General features: G+C 43.7%; 2 protein-coding genes across 2 annotated transcripts; both read right to left on the bottom strand.

The window, feature by feature from the left end:
- Positions 1–644: 644 nt before the first annotated feature.
- Igll5 (immunoglobulin lambda-like polypeptide 5) lies at positions 645–10,324 on the bottom strand. Its single transcript, XM_013031521.1, has 4 exons — positions 10,274–10,324; positions 10,005–10,153; positions 3,066–3,184; positions 645–964 (listed from the first exon to the last, which is right to left on the bottom strand). The coding sequence occupies exons 1-4, from the start codon at positions 10,322–10,324 to the stop codon at positions 645–647; spliced, it is 639 nt and encodes a 212-aa protein (XP_012886975.1).
- A 10,050-nt stretch (positions 10,325–20,374) lies between these two features.
- Vpreb1 (pre-B lymphocyte 1) lies at positions 20,375–21,101 on the bottom strand. Its single transcript, XM_013031552.1, has 2 exons — positions 21,019–21,101; positions 20,375–20,928 (listed from the first exon to the last, which is right to left on the bottom strand). The coding sequence occupies exons 1-2, from the start codon at positions 21,062–21,064 to the stop codon at positions 20,510–20,512; spliced, it is 465 nt and encodes a 154-aa protein (XP_012887006.1). The 5' UTR covers positions 21,065–21,101; the 3' UTR covers positions 20,375–20,509.
- Positions 21,102–23,138: the final 2,037 nt, after the last annotated feature.

Below are 23,138 nucleotides of genomic sequence, written 5' to 3'. Positions count from 1 at the left end.
CTCAGACCAAAGTGGGCAGAAGTGTCTCAGAAAGCCACAGTTCTCAACAGCTCATTTAGAAAGGAGGCAGGAAGTAAGAAACCCTGTGCTGGAAGGAGGAAGAAGAGGAAGGAGAGAAAGGAAGCTGATGTCCAGGTTACTAGACTATTTCCCAGCCTACACCCAGACTGTGAGCTTCTCTCCTGGGCTACTTTTCCACCAGGCTTACACCCACCAGAATTATCCCACCCCACCCTGAAACCACTAGGAATTGTAAATGAAACTTGAAGTTAATAAACAAATGAGAGCCAGGTGCTGGTGTCTCACACTTATAATCCCAGCTCCTAAGGAGGTTGAGATCTGAGGAACACAATTCAAAGCCAGCCCAGACAGGAGAGTTTGAGATTCTTATCTCCAATTAACCACTAGAAAACCAGAAGTGGCACTGTGGCTCAAAGTGGTAGAGCACTAGCCTTCATCAAAAGGGTTCAGGGATAGTGCCTAGGCCCTGAGTTCAAGCCCCACAACCAACAACAAAAACAATGAGGTAGAGTAGGATCTTTCTTTTTAAAAATGATTTATTGGGTACAAGTAGGACTAGAAGACAAAGAGGACCATGCTGAATCCTTCAGCTTCAGCCCTTCAAGGGCATGAGATTCTTCAACTTAGGAACATTCTACATGGGACACACTCTTCTCTATAGTTCTCCCTTCATGTGTGACATGGCAAGTATACCTGCTCCCAGATTTCCACTTGTCAGGTGTCAGCATCAGGTAGCTACTGGCCATGTACTTGTTGTTGCTTTGTTTGGAGGGTTGGGTGGTCTCTACACCCTCAGTGATGATGATATCATCTTCCTTCCAAGCCACCATCACAGTGCCTGGGTAGAAGTCATTCATCAGACAGGCCAGGGTAGCCTTGTTGGCCTGTAGCTCCTCAGGGGATGGTGGGAACAGTGTGACCAAGGGGGAAGCCTTGGGCTGACCTGTATGGAAAGAGGAGAGGCCAAGAGTTGTCATAAGCGAGCCAGGATCCTGGTGCCAGTGGCTCACACCTGAAATCCTAGCTCCTCAGGAGACTGAGATATGAGGATCATGGTTCAAAGCTGGCCTGGGTAAGAAAGCCTATGTGGCTCTTATCTCCAATGAACCACCAAAAAACCAGAAGTGGTGCTGTGGCTCAAAGGAATAGAGTGCTAGCCTTTGAGCAAAAGAGCTCTGGGACATCACCCAGGCCCTGAGCTCAAGTCCCATGACTAACAAATAAAAGCAAAAGGGAGAAAGAGAGACAGGAGGTGGAAGACCAGCCTCCATCTAAATTCATTGTGAACATTTATTATAGCCACCTTGTCCATCTAAAGACCCTCTTTTCCCACCATGCGAGACAATTCTAGACCATCCTAGAATCTTTCCCTAAGCTCACCCCAGAAACCTAGTCTAGTCTCACCCCTTGCAGCCTCAGTTTCCCCAATATCACTAGGGCTACTAATGCTTCTTCCTCCCTGATCTCTAAAGTCTGAGTTTAGAATCTGGCCCTAACCTTCTAAGCATAAATGTAAGTTTAAGTTTATTCTTCCAGTGTTCAGAGTCTTCTCTGCTAATTAAGGTTTTCTTCTCAGCCTGGTAGGAAGATCCTGGTGGATGTGGGAATACCTTGAATCTGTGCCCAGGGTACAGTAAATTCCACCCATCTTCTTAGCTCTCCTGGTCATGAGTTCTCCCCAGACAATGAAGGACCCCTTCAATGTTCTTCTGTTCCCCTAGTCCCATTGGCCTGATCAATAAGATTCTGCCTTGGCTATGTTCTTGGGGCTGCAGGGAAAGGCAGCCCTCTGCTTACCTCAGTAGATCCTGATTATTGCTGGTTTGTTTGTTTGTTTATTTGTTTGAGGCTGAGGGGCTTCAACTCAAGGCCTGGGCACTATCTCTGAGCTCTTCTGTTCAACACGAATGCTCTACCACTTTGAGCCATAGTGCTGGTAGTTAATTGGAGATAAGAGTCTCACAGACTTTCCTGCCCAGGATAACTTTGAACCTCAGTTCTCAGGTCTCAGCCTCATAAGTAGCTAGGATTGCAGACATGAGCCACCAGGGCCTGGCTGTTGCTGATTTCTGATTTTACGTGGAAGCCTCTGAATACCACCTCCATTTGCAGCCTCATTCCTCCATTCCTAAATCTAATGTGCCCTAGAAGGAAGTGGGAAGCTCATGAACAGACAAGTACCACAGAGCCCCATGATTCAGGGACAAAAGAGTGACCAACCTCAGAAGGCCAGACTCTGATCACTTTGCCCAGTTTGAGTTACCTGTATTCCTGTGTCCTCAGGGCCCAAGAGATTATCTGAAAATTGTAGCCTAGAATGAGCCAGATCCTTTGCTCTGCCTCTGTTGATCTCTATTTGGGATGAATTTTTTAATCTCCTGAGGTGGAAGTCACAGCTTCAGCAGTGTCCTCTGTGCCTCATTTGTGGCCTTCCTAGCCTGGATGGACTTCTGATCCCTAAATCCAGATTCTGTGGCTTATGGACTATCTCTAAGGCTCAGTCCTACTCTTCAGACTAGCTCCTGGTCCCCATTCTATCTCATAAGGGAAGAAGCTTTGATCCTTGACCAACCTTCAGCTTGGGCTCTGGGACAAGGCCAGGTATAGGCACAGGAATCTGCAGGTAGATCGTCATGCTGATGAGGACCTTCCTGTAGATTACAGAACAGAATACCACCCACCTCCTTCAGACTAAAAGAAAGAAAAGGGTCAGTCCTAAAGGCTAACAAAGGAGAATAAGCTCCCTCACCCCCCCCCCAAAAAAGAGAAAAATTGGCTGGGCACGAATCCTAGCTACTCAGGAGCCTGAGATCCAAGGATCATGCAGGAAAGTCCATGAGACTCTTATCTGCAATTGACTACCAGAAAACCAGAAGTAGTACTATGGCTCAAGGTGGTAGAACAGTAGCTAGCCTTGAGCAAAAACAGCTCAGGGAGAGTTCCCAGACCCCAAGTTCAAGCCCCATGACTAACAAAAATAAAAGAGAGAAAAACAGATAACAAGTGGGAGGGACAGGCTGGAAAAGGTCATGAGAGACACTTACCTAGGACAGTAAGCTGGGTTCCACTGCCAAAAACAGGCTCTGGTGACTGAGGCGCAGACCAAAATCCATCAGTCCAGCACCTGGTTCCTGCCCCTGGGGGGCTAGGATGGAGTGGGAACCTGTTGAACACAGGCACAAAGCTGTGGTGGGTATACTGTGTCCTGAGTGAATGGTAAGTGGGCAGAGAGCCTCTCAGAAATCTGTCCCTTGGTAGCAGGCAAGCCCCCCACCATGCCTCTCCCTCCCCACTTGTGCCATCTGATGCTCAGAAAATCTCTGTCTTCTCAGGTGGCTGTGAGGTGGCAGGGAGTCCTGAGCTGGCTCATTTTAGGGCTTCTGAATGTCCTTCTCAAAGTTTTCCGTGGTCTAGACAGACTGGTTTCCTCCATGGCCCCAGGAACACTGGGGTATTTCAGACTTAAGGTGCTCCTAGACGGAGACTCCTCTATATTTGTTTCTGTTCAAGGAGGTGCAGCTCAGTCCCATGATACTCATGAGACCTTCTCTGATCTTTCAGATCACTATGCATAACTCCATCTATCCACCATTCATCTGTCTCTCCATCTGTTTGTCCCTCCATCCTTATAAGTACCATTTCTTCATCCAGCTATTCACCCATCCACCTACCCATCATTCATTCATCTGTCTACCCATCTGTATCCATTTGCCCATCCTCTGTCCATTTGCCATTCATCTATTCATCTGCCCTTTCATCCACCTGTCCATCTTGCTTTCACAAGGCATTCTTTCTCATGGTTAGGACAGTTCAGAGTCCCTTTGGTTCTTATCTTTATATCCCTCTAACTCCTCTCAGATCAAGGTGCACAAACCCCTCACCATGGTCAGTACAAGCTCCTTCCTCAGTTCTTGTTGCACTTGCTGTTTCTGTACTTGATGTAATGTTAAGTTCACCCTTTTTACAAGTGGTTCTCTTCTCCAAGGTATCTCAGAGCACTCACACTCCTCTTTTACTCCTTGGCCCATGCCTGGCTGATGGTCCCCAGACCATCTCTAGATCCTCCTTCCTTATCATCTTCCCACAACATTCATTTCCATAACTTGACTGTATAATAAGCACCAATCTATCACCACTGAAAAGCACCTCCTCAGCTCCACCGAAATTGCCTCTTGACCATCAACAGCCAGATGTCCAATAGGAAATTTAAATTTATCATATCCAGATGCCTTCCCTCCAACTCAGCTCTGTCTTCATCACAACAATGGCCATGAGTGTTCTTGCTCACTTTCAAGCTGAAAACATGGAGTCATTGTAGACTTTAGTCATTGCCCCTCCCACATTGGAACCACATCTGTCATTGCAGTCTGCATCTAAATAACCATTGATGTTGATCAAGATGCATTGGATTTATAAACTGATTTGTTGGGTTGAAAACCCTTTGTGCAACTATTTAAAGATTTTTTTTTGGTGGGGGGCTGTCATGGGGCTTGAACTCTGGACCTGGGTGCTGTCCCTTAGCTCTTCAGCTCAAGGCTAGCACTCTACCACTTGATCCACAGTGCCACTCTGGTTTGCTGGTAGTTTATTGGAGATAAGAGTCTCATGGACATTCTTGCCCGGGCTTGCTTTGAACCGTGATCCTCAGATCTCAGCCTCCTGAGTAGCTAGGATTACAGGAGTGAGCCATGGACACGCATGGCTAAAGGTAATTTTTAATGAGAAAAAAGAATATATAAAGTAAATTCTACCCCTAAGTCCTTATCCAAAGGGAATGAAAACTGAAGTTCAAACAAAAGTTTGTATGAAAATGTTTATAAAAGCTTTATTCATCTTTACCCCAAACTAGAAACAACTCAAGTATTCCTCAGCTGAGGAATGGCCAAATGAATGACAAAACTCATAAATGAAATCCTAAGCCAGGTGCCAGTGGCTCACACCTGTAATCCTAACTACTCAGGGGGCTGAGATCTGAGGATCAGTTCAAAACCAGCCTGGGCAGAAAAGTCCCCATGAGACTCTTATCTCCAGTTAATCACGTTAAAACCAGCTGTGGAGCTGTGGCTCAAAGTGGTAGAGCACTAATCTTGAGCAAAAGTGCTCAGGGACAGAGCCCAGGCCCTGTGTTCAAGCCCCACAGCTGACAAAAATAAAAATAATAAAAATTTAAAAGCCAATCCCCAGAGATCAAGCATTGCATAGAATATGGATGCTGGTCAGTGGTGAGCACAGGCTGAGCAGATGTAAGGCCCCAGGTTCAATCCTGAACTCTACAAACACACCATACACCCCAAAAAATATTGTAGCATATCCTTAAAATGATGTAAGTATGGAAATGAAGGCCCAACTACTAGTTGCCATGGAGTAAGGATGGTTTGGGAGAGAGATGGAAGTGAGTGTCACTCTCAAAGATCAACATGAGTGATGACTGTGCTGACAGAAAGGTTCTGTCCCGGGCTGGGAAGGTGGCTCAGTGGTAGAGTGCTCGCCTTGCATGCATGAGGCCCTGGGTTCGATTCCTCAGCACCACATAAAAAAAGCCGGAAGTGGGTGCTGTGGCTCAAGTGGTACAGCACTAGCCTTAAGCTGAAGAGCTGAGGGACAGCACCCAGGCCCAGAGTTCAGGCCCCACGACCGACCAAAAAAAACAAACAAACAAACAAAAAAAAGCAAAGTTCTGTCCCTTTCCTGTAGCCATGCCCATGTCCTAGTAGTGATATTTTACTGTAACTTTAAGAAACTAAAGAGTACATGAGATGCCTCTGTATTATTATAATTTAAGGTGAATCTATAATTATGCCAAAATAAAAAGCTTTAGTTCATTAAAGAACAAGAACAAAAATCTTATAGTAATGATTCCACTGACATGATATTCCAGATAAAGCAAAAGTAGAGTCAGCTGGGCACCAGTGGCTCCTAGGTAATCAAGAGGGTGAGTTCTAAGGATCAAAGCTAGCCTGAGCAGTAAAGTCTGTGAGACTCTTATCTCCAATTTACCAGCAAAAAGCAGAAATGGAGATATGGCTCAAGTGGTCGAGTGCCACTTTTGAGAGAAGCTAACGGATAGTGTCTAGACTCTGGGTTCAAGCCCCAGTACCAGCACACACACACACACACACACACACACACACACACACATACACACAGAGTAGAAAGTCATAAAGAAACCATAAAGGCAAATGCCAAGACTAGGGTAGCTGACTATAGAAAATCATCTATATTTAATAATTTTACTGCAGTGATACAGTTTTCTAAAAAAGAATAGTATATGCTACTTTTCTTTACAATAGCAAAAAGTAGAGCTCATATGGAGTAAAACAGCAATAGAAAAATGCTTATTAAGAAAATGTACTCATATCTTGCCCATGTAATTGTAACCCCTCTGTACAGTATGTTCACAAAAAATTAAAATTAAAAATTAAAAAAAGAAAAACGCTTATTAAGATATATTAGAATTTTTTTTAAATCTTTATTTCACTGTAGTGACATACCAGGGACGTACTAGAGTTTGTTTTCCTCTTATTGTTTCACATTTCTGGATGTTCCTACCTTTTCCACCTGGCCTTCAAATCTGACTTCAAAGATTGGTGGCACTAATTTCTCCAAAACATAAAATCCAATTCTGAAAGTCACCAGTATAGTCAAAAATGTGGAGAAATGAATATAAAAATAATAACTATAAAAATAATAAGCCCAACCAAAATATTTTTAAATTAATAAACAAATCCCACTTCAGGACAACCTCAGGGCAAAAGCCAGAGCACCAGAGAAAACATCCCATCTCTCTTTTGTTCTCTAGCTTTTGTCATTTTCTTTTTCTGGTACTAGGACTTGAACTCAGGGCCTGGGCATTCACCAACCCTTAGCTTTTTCACTCAAGTCTGGCTCTCTACCAGTTGATCCATACCACTACTCTGGCTTTTTGGTTGTTAATTGGAGATAAGAGTCTCACAGACTTTCCTGCCCAGGCCGGCTTCAAACCATGATCCTCAGGTGTGAGCCACCACTACTGGGCTTCTCTGTCTATTGTTTCTCCAATGAGCCACAGGGTTATTCCCACAACTAGTCAGGCCCACCCTCTCATCATCTCCAGGCCTAATCTCAGTAAGATGTTAATAAACAAATCAGTAAAGTACATCTTTGAGGAACCTAACCCTTCTTTCCAGAATAATTTTGCTTAAAATATAAACCCCACTGATACAATTATAGCCTTTTCTTAAATGTTCATCAAAAAAGCCAGAGCCAACCTGGGCACCAGTGGCTCACATTTATAATCATAGACACCTGGGAGGCTGATGGAGAGAGAATCACACTTCAAGGCTAGCCTTGAGCAGGAAAGCTCACAAGACTCCATCTCCCTTCTTTTTTTTTTTTTTAGATGTCAGGATCTGAATTCAGGACTTCAGGCTTGCAAGACAGGCACTCTACTATGGAGACATACTTCTCCCAGCCCTTTCCTGCATTAGTTATTTTTTAGACTTTTTGCCTTAGGCATAGGTCTGGGCCACAGTCTGCCTATATATATTAGGCCTCAGGTTGTAGGTAGGAAAATAGCTACCTGCCACTGTGTGCAGCTCTGCTCTGCATTGAAAAGGGATCTCACAAAACTTGATGTGTCCAGGTGGCTTTAAAGTACAATCTTCTCTATCTCAACATCTCAGATAGCTAGGCATTAGGCACTAGTGCCCAGCTCTGAACACATTGCTGGTTATGGTAGCATGCACCTTTCATTCTAGCCACTACAGAAAGCCTAAAATAGGTAGATCTCAGTCCAGGTACATGCCTGGACAGGAAGTGAGAACTTATCTCAAAAATAACCAGTACAGAAAAGGCTAGAAGCATGGGTCAGTGGTAGAGCACCTACCTCGCAAGCACAGGCCCTGATTTCCAACCCAGAACCACCAGAAAAAAGAAAGAAAAAAGTCAAGGCTGGTCCTTGCTCCTCCCTCTCCTATTGCCCTCCTCCCCAAGCTTATCCCCTGAGTCACCCCAACACACCCCTAGAGTCTCCCTAGCTCTAGATTCTTGTCCCTCCCCACCTATTCAAGTTAAGTCATATCTTCTTTCCCCAAGAATACACAGGTGAAATTTGACCTTCTTGGCTGCAGCATCTCTTACCACATCTTGATCCCAGGGCCCACTGTCTACAGCCCTAACCACCAAGCCTTCCTGAGAGTTCTGGACCTGCAGAACCTCTTTCTGGACAAATTTCTTACAGATTTTACACTGAATGTGACCGTCAGCTAGGCCTATCTTCTCTTCCTGAGGTGTTGATTTGGTGTAAGTCTTGTGTCTTTGGGAATTGGCCTCCCTAGACACTCTCATTCTGGTAGAAACTCCTAGCCCAGCAACCCAACAAGCAGAGGTGCTGACTCAGCCTCCATGGTGGAGCTGCCCCTACAGTAGAATCTGGGGCCTTATTATGGTCACCCCAACAATCCCCAGGTGGGGACTTGTCCACTCTACTTTGGAGATGAGGGATATGGGGAGAACTGGAGAACATGAAACTTGGGCCTTGAGGGCTGGATCCATGGGCTAGGTGGCCTTGGCATTATTATTCCAGTCTGTAAACCAGATGGCAGTAGGGTCTGCCTTGTGTGACCAGTAAGAGGAAGAGTCTACCCCTATAATGATTAGCACCTGTGCACCTGTAGCAGATTTTCAGGGCTTTGTCTTTGGACTCTCCACCACATACAGAGAAAAGGAAATTACACTCCCACCATCCATAAAGCAGCTTGTCTGGACAGCAATGACTATCCACTGCCTGAAAGCTCTCTTCCAGGGCCTCCATTTCTGTACTACCCAGGGACTAACAGGAGGTTTGTGCATCACTGGCTTTAAGCTAGATTTTTAGCTAATTTAAGGGGAGCCAGAAAATTTGTGAATCAAGGTATACAATATTTCAATACAACAGGCACACACCTGTAATCCTAGCTATTCAGGAGGCTCAGACCTGAGGATGGCAGCCAGCCTGGGAAGGAAAGTCCATGAGCTACAATTAACCACCAGAAAACCAGAAGTGCAGCTTTAGCTCCAAGTGGTAGAGACTGACAAAAAAAAATAGCAATAGTAGTAGTAGTTGTTGTAATGCATGTGGGAAATAGTGGCTCACATCTACAATCCTAGCTACTCAGTAGGCTGAAATATAGAACATTAAGTCTGAAGCCAGTCTGGGCAGAAAAGCCCACAAAATTCCAACTCCAATTAACCAGCAAAAAGATAGACATGGCTCAAATGGTAGAGCACCAGCCATGATTTAGAAAGAGAGAGCATAAGGCCCTGAGTTTAAGTCCCAATCCCAATACTAATATTAATAACAATAATAGTAATGCAAATGTCCATAATAATCAAAACAGAAGCACTGAAATGAATCCCAAGATAGGGACACAAGAGGTTTTATTTTGTTGCTGTTCTTGTTATTGTATTTATAATGTACTATGTGATTTTTGTTTCTTTGTATGTTCTTCCCCCATGTTACAACCCCTGTTGTCACTGTATTTGATTCCAGTGTCCTGCATCTTGTATATTCTTTTTTCTAATTTGGGGAGGGGAAGGGAAATAACAAAATACTGGAATAAGGATACAGGATGACCCATTGTAACAATGAGATGTACAAGACACTATGTTGACAATGAACTTTACAACTTTGCAGAGGTGGGGGAAGAGTTGGGGAGGTGGGGAGGAAAGAGATGGTAGAGGAAAAATAAAGGAAGGTGTAACAAGGCTCGATAGGAAATAGGTTCATTACCTTGCTCATGTAATTGTACCCCTTCTGTACAGTATCTTTAAAATAAAAAATATATACTAAGAACAAAAAAAATAGAAGTACTGTAAGCCAGCAGTTTCCTAGACTTTTCCTCTCAAATTGCTCCTTCTCACCTCTCACCATCATTACTACCTTTCCCTTCAGTCACTAGTTCCTGCCTTTAGCCCGGGTCCCACCCACCCCCCCACCCAAATCTTCCCACAAGCCAGTCCTTTACCTGCCCCACAGGCTCCAAAGTCTGGACCAGCTGCTTCTTGCCCGGGCACTAAGATCCACGGCCCTATTCTGGGGTGCTGCTCTTGGAAATAACAGACCCTGGGTGCCCAGGGCCAGAGCCAGAAGCAACAGACCCAGAACAACCCCACACTGCCAGGAAGCAGGGCCTGGGCCATGAGAAATATGACCCGTCCCAGATTTCATCTTCCCTTAAGATCAAAGGTTTCTTGAGCCTCACTTGTGATGGCTTCCTGGAGAGAAGGACCCTACTCTTTGTGCAGACAGCAGCTTTTCCAATGCAAATGAGGCTGTGTGGACCATGTTTGATCCCTGCCCCCAAGCCCTGCCCCTCTGTGATCTCTATGATGCATAGCCATCTCTCCCAGAGGGGCATTTGCCAACTGCCCTGCTGTGGTCAGAGCTGAGTTCAACTGTCTCATTCAACAGCTGCATGCCTGGTCCCTACCCCTGGGGCGTGAGGGGGCCACACCTGACTCACTCTCAGGCCTGGTTCCCAAACGATACCTTGGATCTGTGAAGCATATCTCTGGGTCCTGGAACAGGAGTCTCTGAGGGCTTGAGCTGGGGGAAGGGCACAAGGAAGAAAGGGAGGAACTTTAGCAGGAAGGAAAGCAGAAAGGATAAAATAACAAAAAAATGGTGTTCCATGCCCCACATTCATCATCCATCTCACTGATCTCAGATCCCATACACAGACACACATCTCCCAAAGGTATAATTGGCAAACATTATCTGCGTGTGGTGACATATCTCTGTCGCCCCCAACGTGCAGGAAACAAAGGTAGCAAGACCGTGAGTTTCAGGCCAGACTGAGACCCCAACACACACACACACACACACACACACACACACACACAAAGGGTGCTGGTGGCTCGCACCTGTAATCCTAGCTACTCAGGAGTCTGAGATCTGAGGATCACAGTCCAAAGCCAGGCCAGGCCAGAAAGTCTGTGAGACTCTTATCTCCAATTAACTACCAGCAAACTGGAAGTGGCACTGTGACTCAAAGTGGTAGAGCACTAGCCTTGAGCAAAAGAGCTCAGGGACAGCACCCAGACCCTGTGTTCAATCCCCACAGTTGACAAAAAAAAAAAAGTAAATAAGATAAAAAAAAAATCATTCATGCTATACAACACAATATTTTTCTATTGGCACTGTGTAAACATTGTGAAATTATCTGATCAAATACTATATTTTCCATCTCACCTGGTTGTTGTTTTTTTATTGTGAAAATACTGTACAGAGGGGTTACAATTACATAGGCAAGATAATGAGTACATTTTTTTAACTGTACTTTTTTGTCTTTTTCTTTTTTGGTACTGGGGATCAAACCCAGGACATTGCACTTGCTAGGCAAGCGCTTTGCCACTGAGCTACATCCCAGCCCATGAGTACATTTCTTATCAAGCATTGTAGCCTCCTCCTTTGTTTCCCCTTCCCATCCCTTCCCATCCTCCTCCCAACCCCCCCACCCAATCCTCCCCGCTTCCCCCCTCCCCCCCACCAAAGTTGTAAAGTTCGTTTTTGACATAATGACTTGTACATCTCATTGTTGCAATGGGTCCACCTGTATCCCTATTTAAACGATTTGTTTTTCCCCTTCCCCTCCACAAATTATACCGATTCAAATACAGTGAAAGCAGGGGTTATACTGTAGGGGAGGGGAGGGACATACAAAGCAACAAAGAAATAATCTTATAAATGTGTTAGAAACAATCACATGAAAGAAAAAAAAAACATTTGAATACATATCTTAGGGTTCATTTCCCTAACATCACCTTATCTGACCTTTTCTGCTTGACTCAGACATATACTAGATATTGAAAATAAGGGAAACCATGGGACCTATGTTTCTGGTTGTTGTTTTTTTCTGGAGTGAGAATATTTAAGGTCCATTGTCTTAGCAGTTTTCAGGTACACATAATCAACTACAGGCTCCATACTACACCACAGAGCTCTTCACAGTTCTTATCCAGAGGCCAGTAATTTTCTCCCAAGTAGCGTATAGATTCACAGGCTATCCCAGACATCCCTTTGTCTGCTCTTTAACCATGATCACAAGATACTGAAATAGACTTCTTGTTATCCCAGGAAGATCACAGGGGCCATTCATGATGAGCTCACACCCCACAGCCTGATGCAGCTCTGCTAGGATTCCTGTGTGCCACACTGACTGAGGACCTGAGGACCAGACATTATATTCTGGTCAAACTCATGGTACAGGGGAGATGGGCAAGGCTACAAACAATAAAGGGTTTACATTCTCTGAAATATTTCATGCAGGATACAGACACACACTCACACACACACACACACACACACACACACAGCAGAGAGCAAGTGGGCCCCTAGGGGTAGCTCCACAGGACCCACAGTGATCTAGGCAGATAGTCAATGGGACCAGACTCCTAGCTGACCAGCTCTCTCCACCTACCCTTTCAACATCTCTACCCTGTCAACATCACTAAGAAGAAGAGAAACACAAACCATGGCCCACTTGGTAGTGACTGACTACAGTAAAAACAGAATTTAGCTTGGGAAGAATAAAAGCACAACACCTAAAAGAAAGCCTATGAAGAGACACCTGTGTTACATGTGCTAAAGAAGACTATCCCCAAGACTCAGAGATCTTAAAAAGAGTTAATGTTAGGGCAGGGCACCAGTGGCTCAAGCCTATAATCCTAGCTATTCAGGAGACTAAGATCTGAGAACTGTGATTCAAAGCCAGCCTGAGCAGAAAAGTCCATGATAGTCTTATCTCCAATAATCACTAAAAAACCAGAAATGGAGCTGTAGCTTAAGTGATAGAGTGCCAGCCTTGAGCCAAAAACAAAAAAAAGCAAGATAACATGTAGGCTCTGAGTTCAGGCCTAGGGGTGTGGTGTGTGTGTGTGTGTGTGTGTGTGTGTGTGTGTGTGTGTGTGTGTACAGAGAGAGAGATCTCAGAAACCACTGTGACACATAGATGTTGCATACAGGCACAGGTGGGAGGGGGTTCAGCTGTGTGTGTGTGTGTGTGTGTGTGTGTGTGTGTGTGTGTGTGTGTGTGTGTGTGTATTTCTCCTTGTTGCCCACTTCCTAGCATGTGTATGTAGTTTGTTTCCCAAAGGTTCAGATACTAGAAGCTTGGTCTCTAGGGTAGTTACTTGGCCCTATTTGCATGTCCTTTCTGTTTCTCTGCCATGCCATGACCAGGATGCCAGAACCATGTTATTTGGACTTTCCAATCACCAGAATCATGCTCCAAATAAAGCTCTTTTTTTTTAATGTTCTTAGCCTCTGGCATATTATTCTAGCAACAGAAAACAAACTGACACTGTACTCTAGAAAATTCTCTCCCAGGTTCACAGATATTGCTTTCAACCAGAACTCAATCTTAATTTTAAAGGTAATATGAATAAACTGGACATGGTGGCTCATGTTTATAATCCTGGCTCTCTGGAGGCTGTGAATGGAGGATCATGGCTTAAGGCCAGCTCTAGCAGGGAAATTCATGAGAGACCTTCTCAATTGATAGCTGAGCACAGTGCTTATTATCCCAAGCTATGTGGGAGGCTGAGATGGGCAGTATCATAGTTCCAGGCCTTACTTGGCAGAAGAATCTACAAGAATCCATCTCAAAGGAAGAAGCTGACATCGTAGTGTATGCCTGTCATCCCAGCTAAGACAGGAGCCTAAAACAGGGGCTTGCAGTCCTGGTACATGTTTGGGCAGGAAGTGAGTTCTGTGCTCAAAAATAGCCAGCACAAAAAAAAAGTCTTGGAATGTAGCTCAGTGGTAGGCAGCTTGCGTAGTATATAAGAGGCCCTGTGTTCAAACTTCAGCAGTTCCAAAAAGTATAAAATAAAATAAATAACATGAGAGCATCAGGAGCAAAAACAAGATTTTGAGGCAATCTCTCCATGCACTTAGAACAAAGCAAAAGCCTTACAATAACTTCTGTGCCCTTCAGCCTCATCTTCTCTCTTTTCTCCCCTCTCCACTTCCATTAGTCCAGTTCCTCATAGAACAGGTCCCCCGTGCTTCTGCCTGGGATTATAAACTCTGGAAACTCATAGATTCATTTGAAAGATATAGATATAGAGATGGAAGGTTCTGATTTAGGTGTGTCTTCAGTAGAACTGCCTGCTCAGAGGCCACCACAAGAGAACAGAGCCATTAGCACACTTGGATATGAAAAACCATCTTCCACCAAGCACAAGTGGCTCATACCTGTAATCCTAGCTGTTCACGGGGCTGAAATCCAAGGATCATAGTTGAAAGCCAGCCCAGGCAGGACAGTCTGTGAGATACTTATCTTTATTTAACCATCAGAAAACCAGAAGTGGAACTGTAGCTCAAAAACTGCGCCAGTCTTGAGCAAAAAAAGGTCAGGGACAGTGTCTGTAAAGTCAAGGACAGTACCCCTTTATAAAAAAGGAATAGTGTTTAATTCCTTTCCAACAGATACACACTAAGTGCCAGTCACTTTGATGAGCACAGTAATATTTTTAAAAGATAAAAATATTCTTAATTTGTACAGTGTTCAATGTTTAAGTCAGAAAAAATATTCTGACTATAGACAACTAATAATCTAAGAAAGATAAGTGAAAGGTCACAAATACACCTTTTAAAAAAGGGAGGCTGGGAAGGTAGCTCAGTGGTAGAGTACTTGCCTTGCATTCATGAGGCCCTGGGTTCAATTCCTCAGCACCACATAAGCAGAAAAAGCTGGATGTAGCACCGTGTGTCAAGTGGTAGAGCACTAGCCTTGAGCTGAAGAGCTGAGGGACAGTGCCCAGGCCCAGAGTTCAAGCTCCATGACCGACAAAAAAAAATTGTGAAAAGGGATAGGTACCAGTAGCTCAGTCCTGTAATCCTAGCTACTCAGGAAACTGAGATTTGAGGATTGCAGTTCAAAGCCAGCCTGAGGAGGAAAGTCCATGCTGACTCTTATCGCCAATGAATCACCAAGTAGCAGGAAGTAGAGCTGTGGCTCATGTGGTAGAGTGCCAGAGTTGAACAGTAAAGCTAATAAACAATGCCCAGGCCCTAAGTTCAAATCCCAGTACTGGAATAGGAAAAAGAATAATAAATTGTTACAAGGGCTGTGAAGGAAGCACCAAAATAGAAAACAACAAAGCATGTGTTTCACATTAAGTGACTGGAAAAAGCCTCTCTGGGGAAATGACATTTCAACTGAGACCCAAGAATAGATTAGAGGGAGTTTATAAAGTGACACTACCTGCCCTTTAAAGCACAGAAATATTAAGTTCCAAATAGAATATGATACAGTTAAGCTAAAAGAAGCCCTTTCAGGCTCTGACCTGCTACTCAGGAGGCTGAGGTGTAGAGGACCATAGTTTTAAATCAGGATGGGCAGAAAAGTCAGAGAAACTCCATCTCCAAATTAACCAGCAAAAGGCAGGATGGAAGCTTGGTTCAAGAGGTAGGATACCTGCTGAGCAAGAAAATGGAGTAAGCACAGCTACAGAGGTCAAATCCTAGAACCACCAAAAAAAAAGAAGATTAAGCGAGACCAGAGATCAAATTTGTAATTTTTCAGTTTATAAACACCTAGTTCCTAATGAAGCTAGATTCATGTATTTCTAATTTGTTTTTGCAACTACTCTTTTTTTTCCCATTACATCCTCAGCCATCTTTCTTGAAATCCTAGCTTAAACAGTATCTTCTATGAAGTATCCTAATTTGAAACATCTTCCTGTTATGCTTTATTTAAAAGCATATTTTTCCTTTATATATAGATATAGTAGTAGTAGTAGCAGTAGTCACTCATCGGCTTGAACTCAGGCCTTCGGTGCTATCTCTGAGCTCTTTAGTTCAAGGCTAGTGCTTTACCAGTGAGCCACAGCTCCACTTCCTGTTTTCTAGTGGTTAACTGGAAATAAGAATCTCACAAGGACTTTTCTGCCTGAGCTGGTTTTGAACCACAATCATCAGATCTCAGCCTCCTTAGTAGCTAAGGTAACAGGGATGAGCCACCAGAGTCCAGCTTTATAGTTAATATTTAAATGTATATTACTTTCCTTTGTACAGTGTTGATAACCATCAGAGACAGATTTGGGTGATACTGGAATTGAGACTCTGGACCTTTTGCTTGCTGAGCCACACATATCCCAGTCTTTTTTTGCTTTAGTTATATTTTAGATCTCATATTTTTACCTGAACAGGAATGGACCACATCATCCTATTTATGCTTCCCATGTAGCTGTTATACCACCCTGCCAGCTGATGGTGGAAATGAGGATCTGATGAATTTTTTGCCTCGATAGTCTCAAACCATGATTCTTTCCGACTCAGCCTCCCAAGTACCTGATTTACAAATGTGAGCCACCATACCTGGCCCTAAAAATGTCTTTTAATGAGTAAATGGTTGAATAAACTGTGATAATGCATACCATAGAATAAAATGCAGCAATAAAAAGAAACGGAAGCTTGATACAGGTGTCAACTTAAAAGGAATTATGTTGAGCAGAAAAGGTCTCATACTATGTGGTTTTATTTATAAGACATCTTGAAGTGATAAAAATATAAACATGGAAAATAAATTAGTTCTTCTAGGAGTTGGAAATGGGAGGAAAAAGGGAAAGACTATGGCTATAAAAGCCTGCCTTGAAGCTGGGCACTGGTGTCTCACACTTGTAAAATCCTAACTACTCAGGAGGTTGAGGTCTGAGAATCATGGTTCAAAGTCAGCCCAGGCAGAAAAGTCTGTGACACTCTTAGTGCCAATAAACTACCAAAAAGCCAAAAGTGGAGCTGTGGTTCAAGTCGCAGAAGGCTAGTCTTTAACACAAAAGCTCAATGACAGTGTCCAGGCTCTGAGTTCAAGCACCAAGACTGGTACCAAAAAAGAAAAATGTTAGCCCTGGCAGACAAATCCACAAGATTCTTATATCCAGTTGACCAACAAAAATCCAGAAGCTGAGGTCTAATTCAATGATAGAGTGCCAGCCTTGAGCAATAAAGCCAAGAAAGAGGACAAAGTCCTGAATTCAAACTCCAGTACTGGCATACACACACACACACACACACACACACACACCACATTTGAATAGTCTTGTCCTAGTCCAAAAAAATGAAAAATAATTGGAATGAATTTAAATACTTATGAGCTTGTAATACTGACAAACTAAACTTAAATGATATTGACATATTGATCCCTTACTATGTTAGTTGGTCAATAAGAGGGAGAAATCAAGTAGTTATTCTGCGTTCATTATTCAACTAGTCCCTGTGGGTGAGGAGTTATTGTTGTTGTTTGAGCTCACTGTGTAGCCTAGGCTGGCCTCAACTCTTCATTCTGCTGCCTCAGCCTCAGTGCTGGGATTACAGGCATGGATGAGTGGGAATTTTTCTTTTTCTTTTCTTTTTTTTGTCAGTCATGCGGCTTGAACTCAGGGCCTGGGTTTTGTCCTAAGCTTTTCTACTCAAGGCTAACACTCTACCACTTAGAGCCACAACTCTACTTCTGGTTTTTGCAAGGTTAATTGGAGATAAGCATCTGACAGGAACTTTTCAGCCTGTGCTGCCTTCAAACCTCGATCCTCAGATCTCAGCCTCCCATGTAGCTAGGATTACAGGCATGAGTCACCAGCACCTAGGTTCTGCGTTTTTGTCAGAGGTCCTATGATCTAGAATGACACCTTCTCTTCCATCGCTCCCAAATGTTTAAGGTTCAGGAATTTCCCTAAATCTTCCCTGCAATAGCCTACTTCAAGCTTGCCTTTTCCATGTCCCCTCTCAGTTGCTGACCCTAATCACTAGCGAGCATCAGAAGGTGTGTGTTTGTGAAAGGGATAGTCAAGCAGGCAGAGACAGAGAGACAAAGACAATGAAAGAATGTGGCCAGCCATAAATGTGTCTGGATTCCTTCTCTCCTGCTTTAGTGAATCATAACAACCCTCACCGTCTATTTGAATCCCAGGATAGCAGATCCTTTGGAACTGAAGAAGTCACTCAATTAGCCATCTACTTATTCATTTATCTAATCAACTTTCTTACTACCTAGTATTTCACATACACAAAACACATCCTGCCCATTGGGAGTTTGCAGTCTTACTAAATAAAATGGAACTGTGTGATAAGTAGATAGGTACTAAATCTGGCTAGGAAAACAGACTGTATAGTGGAGAAAATGAATAACTACATGAAAAGGACAGGAATGTTTTGCTCAAGGAGGGAGAATTGTCATCATTGTGGAGCCCTGAGCATGAACAAAACTTTGAAACAACGTAGCAAATCAAGTGCTTGACCCATTGCAATATTGGCTTACTGTGGCCACAAAGGCCATGGAGGGATATGCAAAATGGACATGAAGGGATATACAAAAAATAAGACAGAATCTGAGCCAGCTTCTAAGGGCTTTGCAGTGAGAAGAAATCTAAATTTTATTCCTTCAGTCTGTGCTGCATTTTCACAAGCCATAGGGAACTTTTGCTTACTTGGTGCAGCTAGTCTGAACTGAGATGAGTCACAAACATAAATTATATACTGGATTTCAAAGACTACCAAAAATAAGGTGTAAACAACCTCATACCTTTTTATATTGATTTATCACAGAAATGATCCTATCATTCTAGTGATAAAAATACAACATTAGAAATCATTTCACCTGCCAGGTGCCAGTGTCTCATGCCAGTAATCCTAGCTACTCAGGAAGCTGGGATCTGAGGATCAAGGTTTGAAGCAATCCCAGGCTAGAAAATCCATAAGGCTCTTATCTCCAATTAACTACCAGGAAACCAGAAGTGGTGCTGTGGCCCAAAGTGGCAGAATGCTAGCCTTGAGCAAAAAAGCTCAGGGGATGGTAGGGAGGGAGGGGATGGTAGGGGGAAAACAATGGAGGGGGTAACAATGTTCAAGAGGAAGTGTACTCATTACCTCACTCATGTAACTGTAACCCTCTGTATAGTATCTTTACAATAAAAAAAAGCTCATGGACAGCACCTAGGCCCTGAGTTAAAGCCCCATGAACAACAACAAAAAAAAGAGTTAAAGAAGAGAGAGAAATCATTTCACCTATTCATACTTTATTTTTTAGATAGGGATCCCACTTAAGGACTCAAGCAATCCTCCCTCTTCAGCCTCCCAAGTTAGCTGGTACTATAGGCACATGCCACCATATCTGGATTTTTTTCTAATATAGCCACTGGAAGATTGGAAACCACAGATGTAGCTTACCCACATTCCTTATAACAGGGAAGAGAGTCAAGACTGAGAGAGGAAAAGTATAGGCAAGACTGGGTCCAGGAAAAATAAGGATGCAATCAATAGAGGTTAAATCTGCAGTTAGTTCAGATAGGAAGCCAGATGGAAAACTGAGATGCAAGCTTAGTGTTGTTGGCTTATACCTGTAATTCTAGCTAATCAGGAAGCTGAGATCTGAGGATCAAAGTTCAAAGCCTGCCTAGGCAGGAAAGTCTGTGAGACTCTTATCTCCCATTAACTAGCAAAAAGCCAAAAGTGGAGTTGTGGCTCAGGTGGTAGGGTGTTAACCTTGAACAAAAAAAACTAAGAGACAATGCCCAGACTCTGAGTCCAAGCCCCCAACTGGGTGTGCACACACCATACACACACACACACACACACGCACGCACACACACAATCAAAATTACAGTGAAAATTAGTTATAGTTATATATTATACCCACTATCAGACTATGATACATACAAACAAAAATAAATATGAATTAAACAATAGAATTATTAAGACACAAAAAATATATTCTGAGAACTGACTTTACCACTGTGGGGGACATTTGACAGTATTTAGAGACATTTAGGGTTATCGCAAATGGGGGAAGCATTTGTTGTGTTCTGACTTCTGCTGGGCAAAAGTCAGGAAGTCTGTTCCACATGCTACAAAACACAGCCCCACAACAAAGAGTTATCCAGCCCACAAAGTCACTAGTACCAACAAAGGCAATCTGCCTTTCGCGTATCATGTGACACATGTTCCTAGAGGACCAATGAAGACTTTTCTATGCTGTCTGTAGAAGCTCAGCTACACCATTTCCTGGAACGTTTGCCTCTCCTGTGTTTTAGATTTGTCCCATGAGATAGTACACCAGGCAGACCAAACTCAGAAAAAAAGAAAGAAAGAAAGAAAAAAAGCCAGGCACTGGTGGCTCACGCCTGTAATCCTGGCTTCTCAGGAGTCTGAGGTCCTAGGATCACAGTTCAAGACCAGCCCAAGTAGTAAAGTCTGTGACACTCATCTCCAATTAATGAGAAAACTGAGAAGTGACTCCAACTGGTAAAGTGCTAGCCTTGACCAAAAGAACTCTGGGACAGTGCCCAGGTCCCAAATTCAAGCCCCACAACAGACAAAAACAAAAACAAAATCTTCTGAAGGCACAAACAGCTTTAATTCCATAATCCAGATTCCAACATTTTACAACAACACTGTATTACAAGAAGCTGAATGCCCCATCTCCTCTGCTCTGTGCAACTCTAAGTTCCACCCTTCTCTCCACATCAGCCTTTAGTTTAAGCTATTCATATCCTGGGCTGTCTGGAACCCTGAACCAGCATACTCCTCCTTTTCATCCCTTCTCTCTCTCTCAATATCATTCTGCTTCTCCGAGCTCTTGGTCCCAATAGCACAATAATACATAGCCTCGTCCTCAGGCTGTAGCTCAGAGATGCTCAGATAAGCTCGGTTCCTAGACACATCTTTGGATCCAGAGAAACGAGATGGAGTTTGAGGGCCCTGGAACTTGTCTGAGTGTGAGAAATATTGCAGCAAGAACCGTGGTGGGTGTCCTGGCCTCTGCTGGTACCAGTAGATGCTGTAAACACCAATGTTATAGTCGCTGCTCAGGGTGCAGGTGAGATGGATTGTGGTTCCAAGGGGAGAAGAGGCAAATGGTGGCTGATGCAGCATGAGCTGAGGATCACCACCTAGAAACACCAAAGCAAGGTCCTTGAGAGAGAGTCAAAGCAAGAAAATAAGCATGAGATGTTGGGCCCCCCAAAAGTTCCCTCACTTACCTGTGCAGTGGGCCAATAACATGAGTAGGACAGGAGTCAGGGACATGGTATGGGATCTGCAGCACTCTTCCTCCCACAGCCACTGCTCCTGTGGCCCTGGAGAAAGGGTAGCATTCTCTTTCCTGCTCTGGGAGGAGGGACCAATGCAGCCCTGGTTCCTGCTCACTGCACCCTGCAGTTCCTTGGGCTTGCAGCCTCAGTTTCAGGGAACAGATTGGTGGCAGCTCTGTGTGTGTGTGTGTGTGTGTGTGTGTGTGTGTGTGTGTGTGTGTCCTTGTCCAGGGAGGAAGCACCTGCTGGAAGCTTACTGGCCAGAGCCTAAGAAATTTACTGGTAGGCTTGGAGTCCCCAAGGGAATGTAACCTCAACTTCTCCCTAAGGACTCTGAGCCCCACAGAAACTGAAGTGGCTGACAAACTGAGAATAGGACATGCCCTCAGAATAATAAAAACACCTGCTTTGTACAACAGAAAATTGGGGAGGGTGGTTCTCAGGAATGTGATATGTTTACCCCCTCCAAACTCCAGCAGCACATTTAACTAACTTCCTTTCCCTCCTAGAGCAAACTGGAGCAATGGGCTTCAAAAAAACAAAGCACTTGGTGGGTCATGCCTGTAATCCTAGCTCCTCAGGAGGCTGAGATCTGTGCAGGAAAGTCCATGAGACTCTTATCTCTGATGAACCACCAGAAAACCAGAAGTAGTAGTACTGTGGCTCAAAGTGGTAGAACACTAGCCTTGAGCAAAGAAAGCTCAGGAACAGCACCCAGGGGTCCTGAGTTCAAGCCCTACAACCAACAATAACAAAAAGAAGCACTAAAGAATCAGAACCATCCCTTCCCAGCCCTTAGGGTCCATTAGGCAGCCACACTGACCATATTGTAGACTAAACTGTATCATCACCACTACCAAAATTCATATATAGAACCTCTGATCACCAATGCTCTGATCTCCTATTTGGAGACAGGGCCTTGAAGGAGGTAATAAGACTAGAGAGGTTATAGGTCTTGATCCAGTGTTATATGGCCTAGTGGGAATTAGGGCTCAGAAAGAGACAGGTACAGAAAAAAGAAGTGATGTAAAGGGACGGCTATCATCTCCAACTCAAAGAGAAGCTGGAACAAACCATTCCTTTAGATGCTGATGACTTGATTTTAGACTTCTGGCCACCACCACTTTGAGTTGATTCATTTCCATTCTTTAAACCACCCCATCTATGGCACCTGTTTCTGGGTCCCTAGAAACTAATACAGAACTGTTTCCCTCCATTTGGGTTGCTATTACAAAATAATATAGGTCAGGTAGCTTGTAGCAAAAAATCCTACAGATTTTAGGAGAAGATTCTATAGATTTTAGGAAAAACACAATTGACCCATGGGGAAGGGAACCAGCAGTGTATCTTAAAGCATGGCAATGATGTTCCCTGAACAGATAGTGCCTCCTACAGAAAACTAAAAGAAAAACCTCAATGAGCCCTCTGATAGTGACCACCATTTATGGATCAAACTTAGGCTTTGTTATTCACAAAATTGACAGGCAAGGCACAGAAGTGTGCAGATAGGGTCAGGAGCGGACTTTTGTGTTTGGTTGGCTGTGTGTGTATATGTGCGTGCGTGCCTGCGTGGGGAGGAGCACACACGCACACACGCACATGTAAGCACTAGCATTAGGACTTGAACACAGGACCTTGACTGTCTTGGTTAGGCCAACATGGCTGTTCCCTGTTTTGTAGAACCCATTGATTGGCTGATGAGCTGTCTCTTTCTTGCATGTTGGTTTAATTTTTGCAAGGTTGAGAATGGCTTGAGCCCTTGTTTGATTGTGTGTGTTTTTTTATATCTGTGCTCCATCTGGCCCATTTCCTGACCTTGACTCACTTTCTCATTCTACCCAGACCTTGGTATTTCTCTGTCTATCATGTCACCTTCAATGTGACCTCCTCCACAGTATCTGTATAGGACTCATTGTGAAGGTTAGGCAGACAAAGCTGAAGGTTAAATCCTCCTGTGAAGAGTGCAAGTGAAGGGGTGACATACTAAAAAGAAATTTACTCTTTACCTGACTTATGTAACTGTAACCCTTCTGTATATCACTTTTTTTTGCGGGGGGTTCTGATCGTGG

The sequence above is a fragment of the Dipodomys ordii genome, unplaced genomic scaffold (genome assembly GCF_000151885.1).
Source record: "Dipodomys ordii isolate 6190 unplaced genomic scaffold, Dord_2.0 Scaffold141, whole genome shotgun sequence".
Classification (NCBI taxonomy): domain Eukaryota; kingdom Metazoa; phylum Chordata; class Mammalia; order Rodentia; family Heteromyidae; genus Dipodomys; species Dipodomys ordii.
This window is presented reverse-complemented; position numbering and strand designations above follow the sequence as displayed.

Excerpts from the sequence above, each read along its gene's own strand:
- Igll5 (XM_013031521.1), bottom strand. The coding sequence starts at position 10,324 with ATGGTCCACACAGCCTCATTTGCATTGGAAAAGCTGCTGTCTGCACAA. Across the intron at positions 10,154-10,273 it reads AGCTGCTGTCTGCACAAAGA|TGTGGGGTTGTTCTGGGTCT; the intron begins GTAGGGTCCTTC and ends GCTTCCTGGCAG. Across the intron at positions 965-3,065 it reads AACCCAGCTTACTGTCCTAG|GTCAGCCCAAGGCTTCCCCC; the intron begins GTAAGTGTCTCT and ends CTTTCCATACAG.
- Vpreb1 (XM_013031552.1), bottom strand. The coding sequence starts at position 21,064 with ATGTCCCTGACTCCTGTCCTACTCATGTTATTGGCCCACTGCACAG. Across the intron at positions 20,929-21,018 it reads GTTATTGGCCCACTGCACAG|GTGGTGATCCTCAGCTCATG; the intron begins GTAAGTGAGGGA and ends TGGTGTTTCTAG.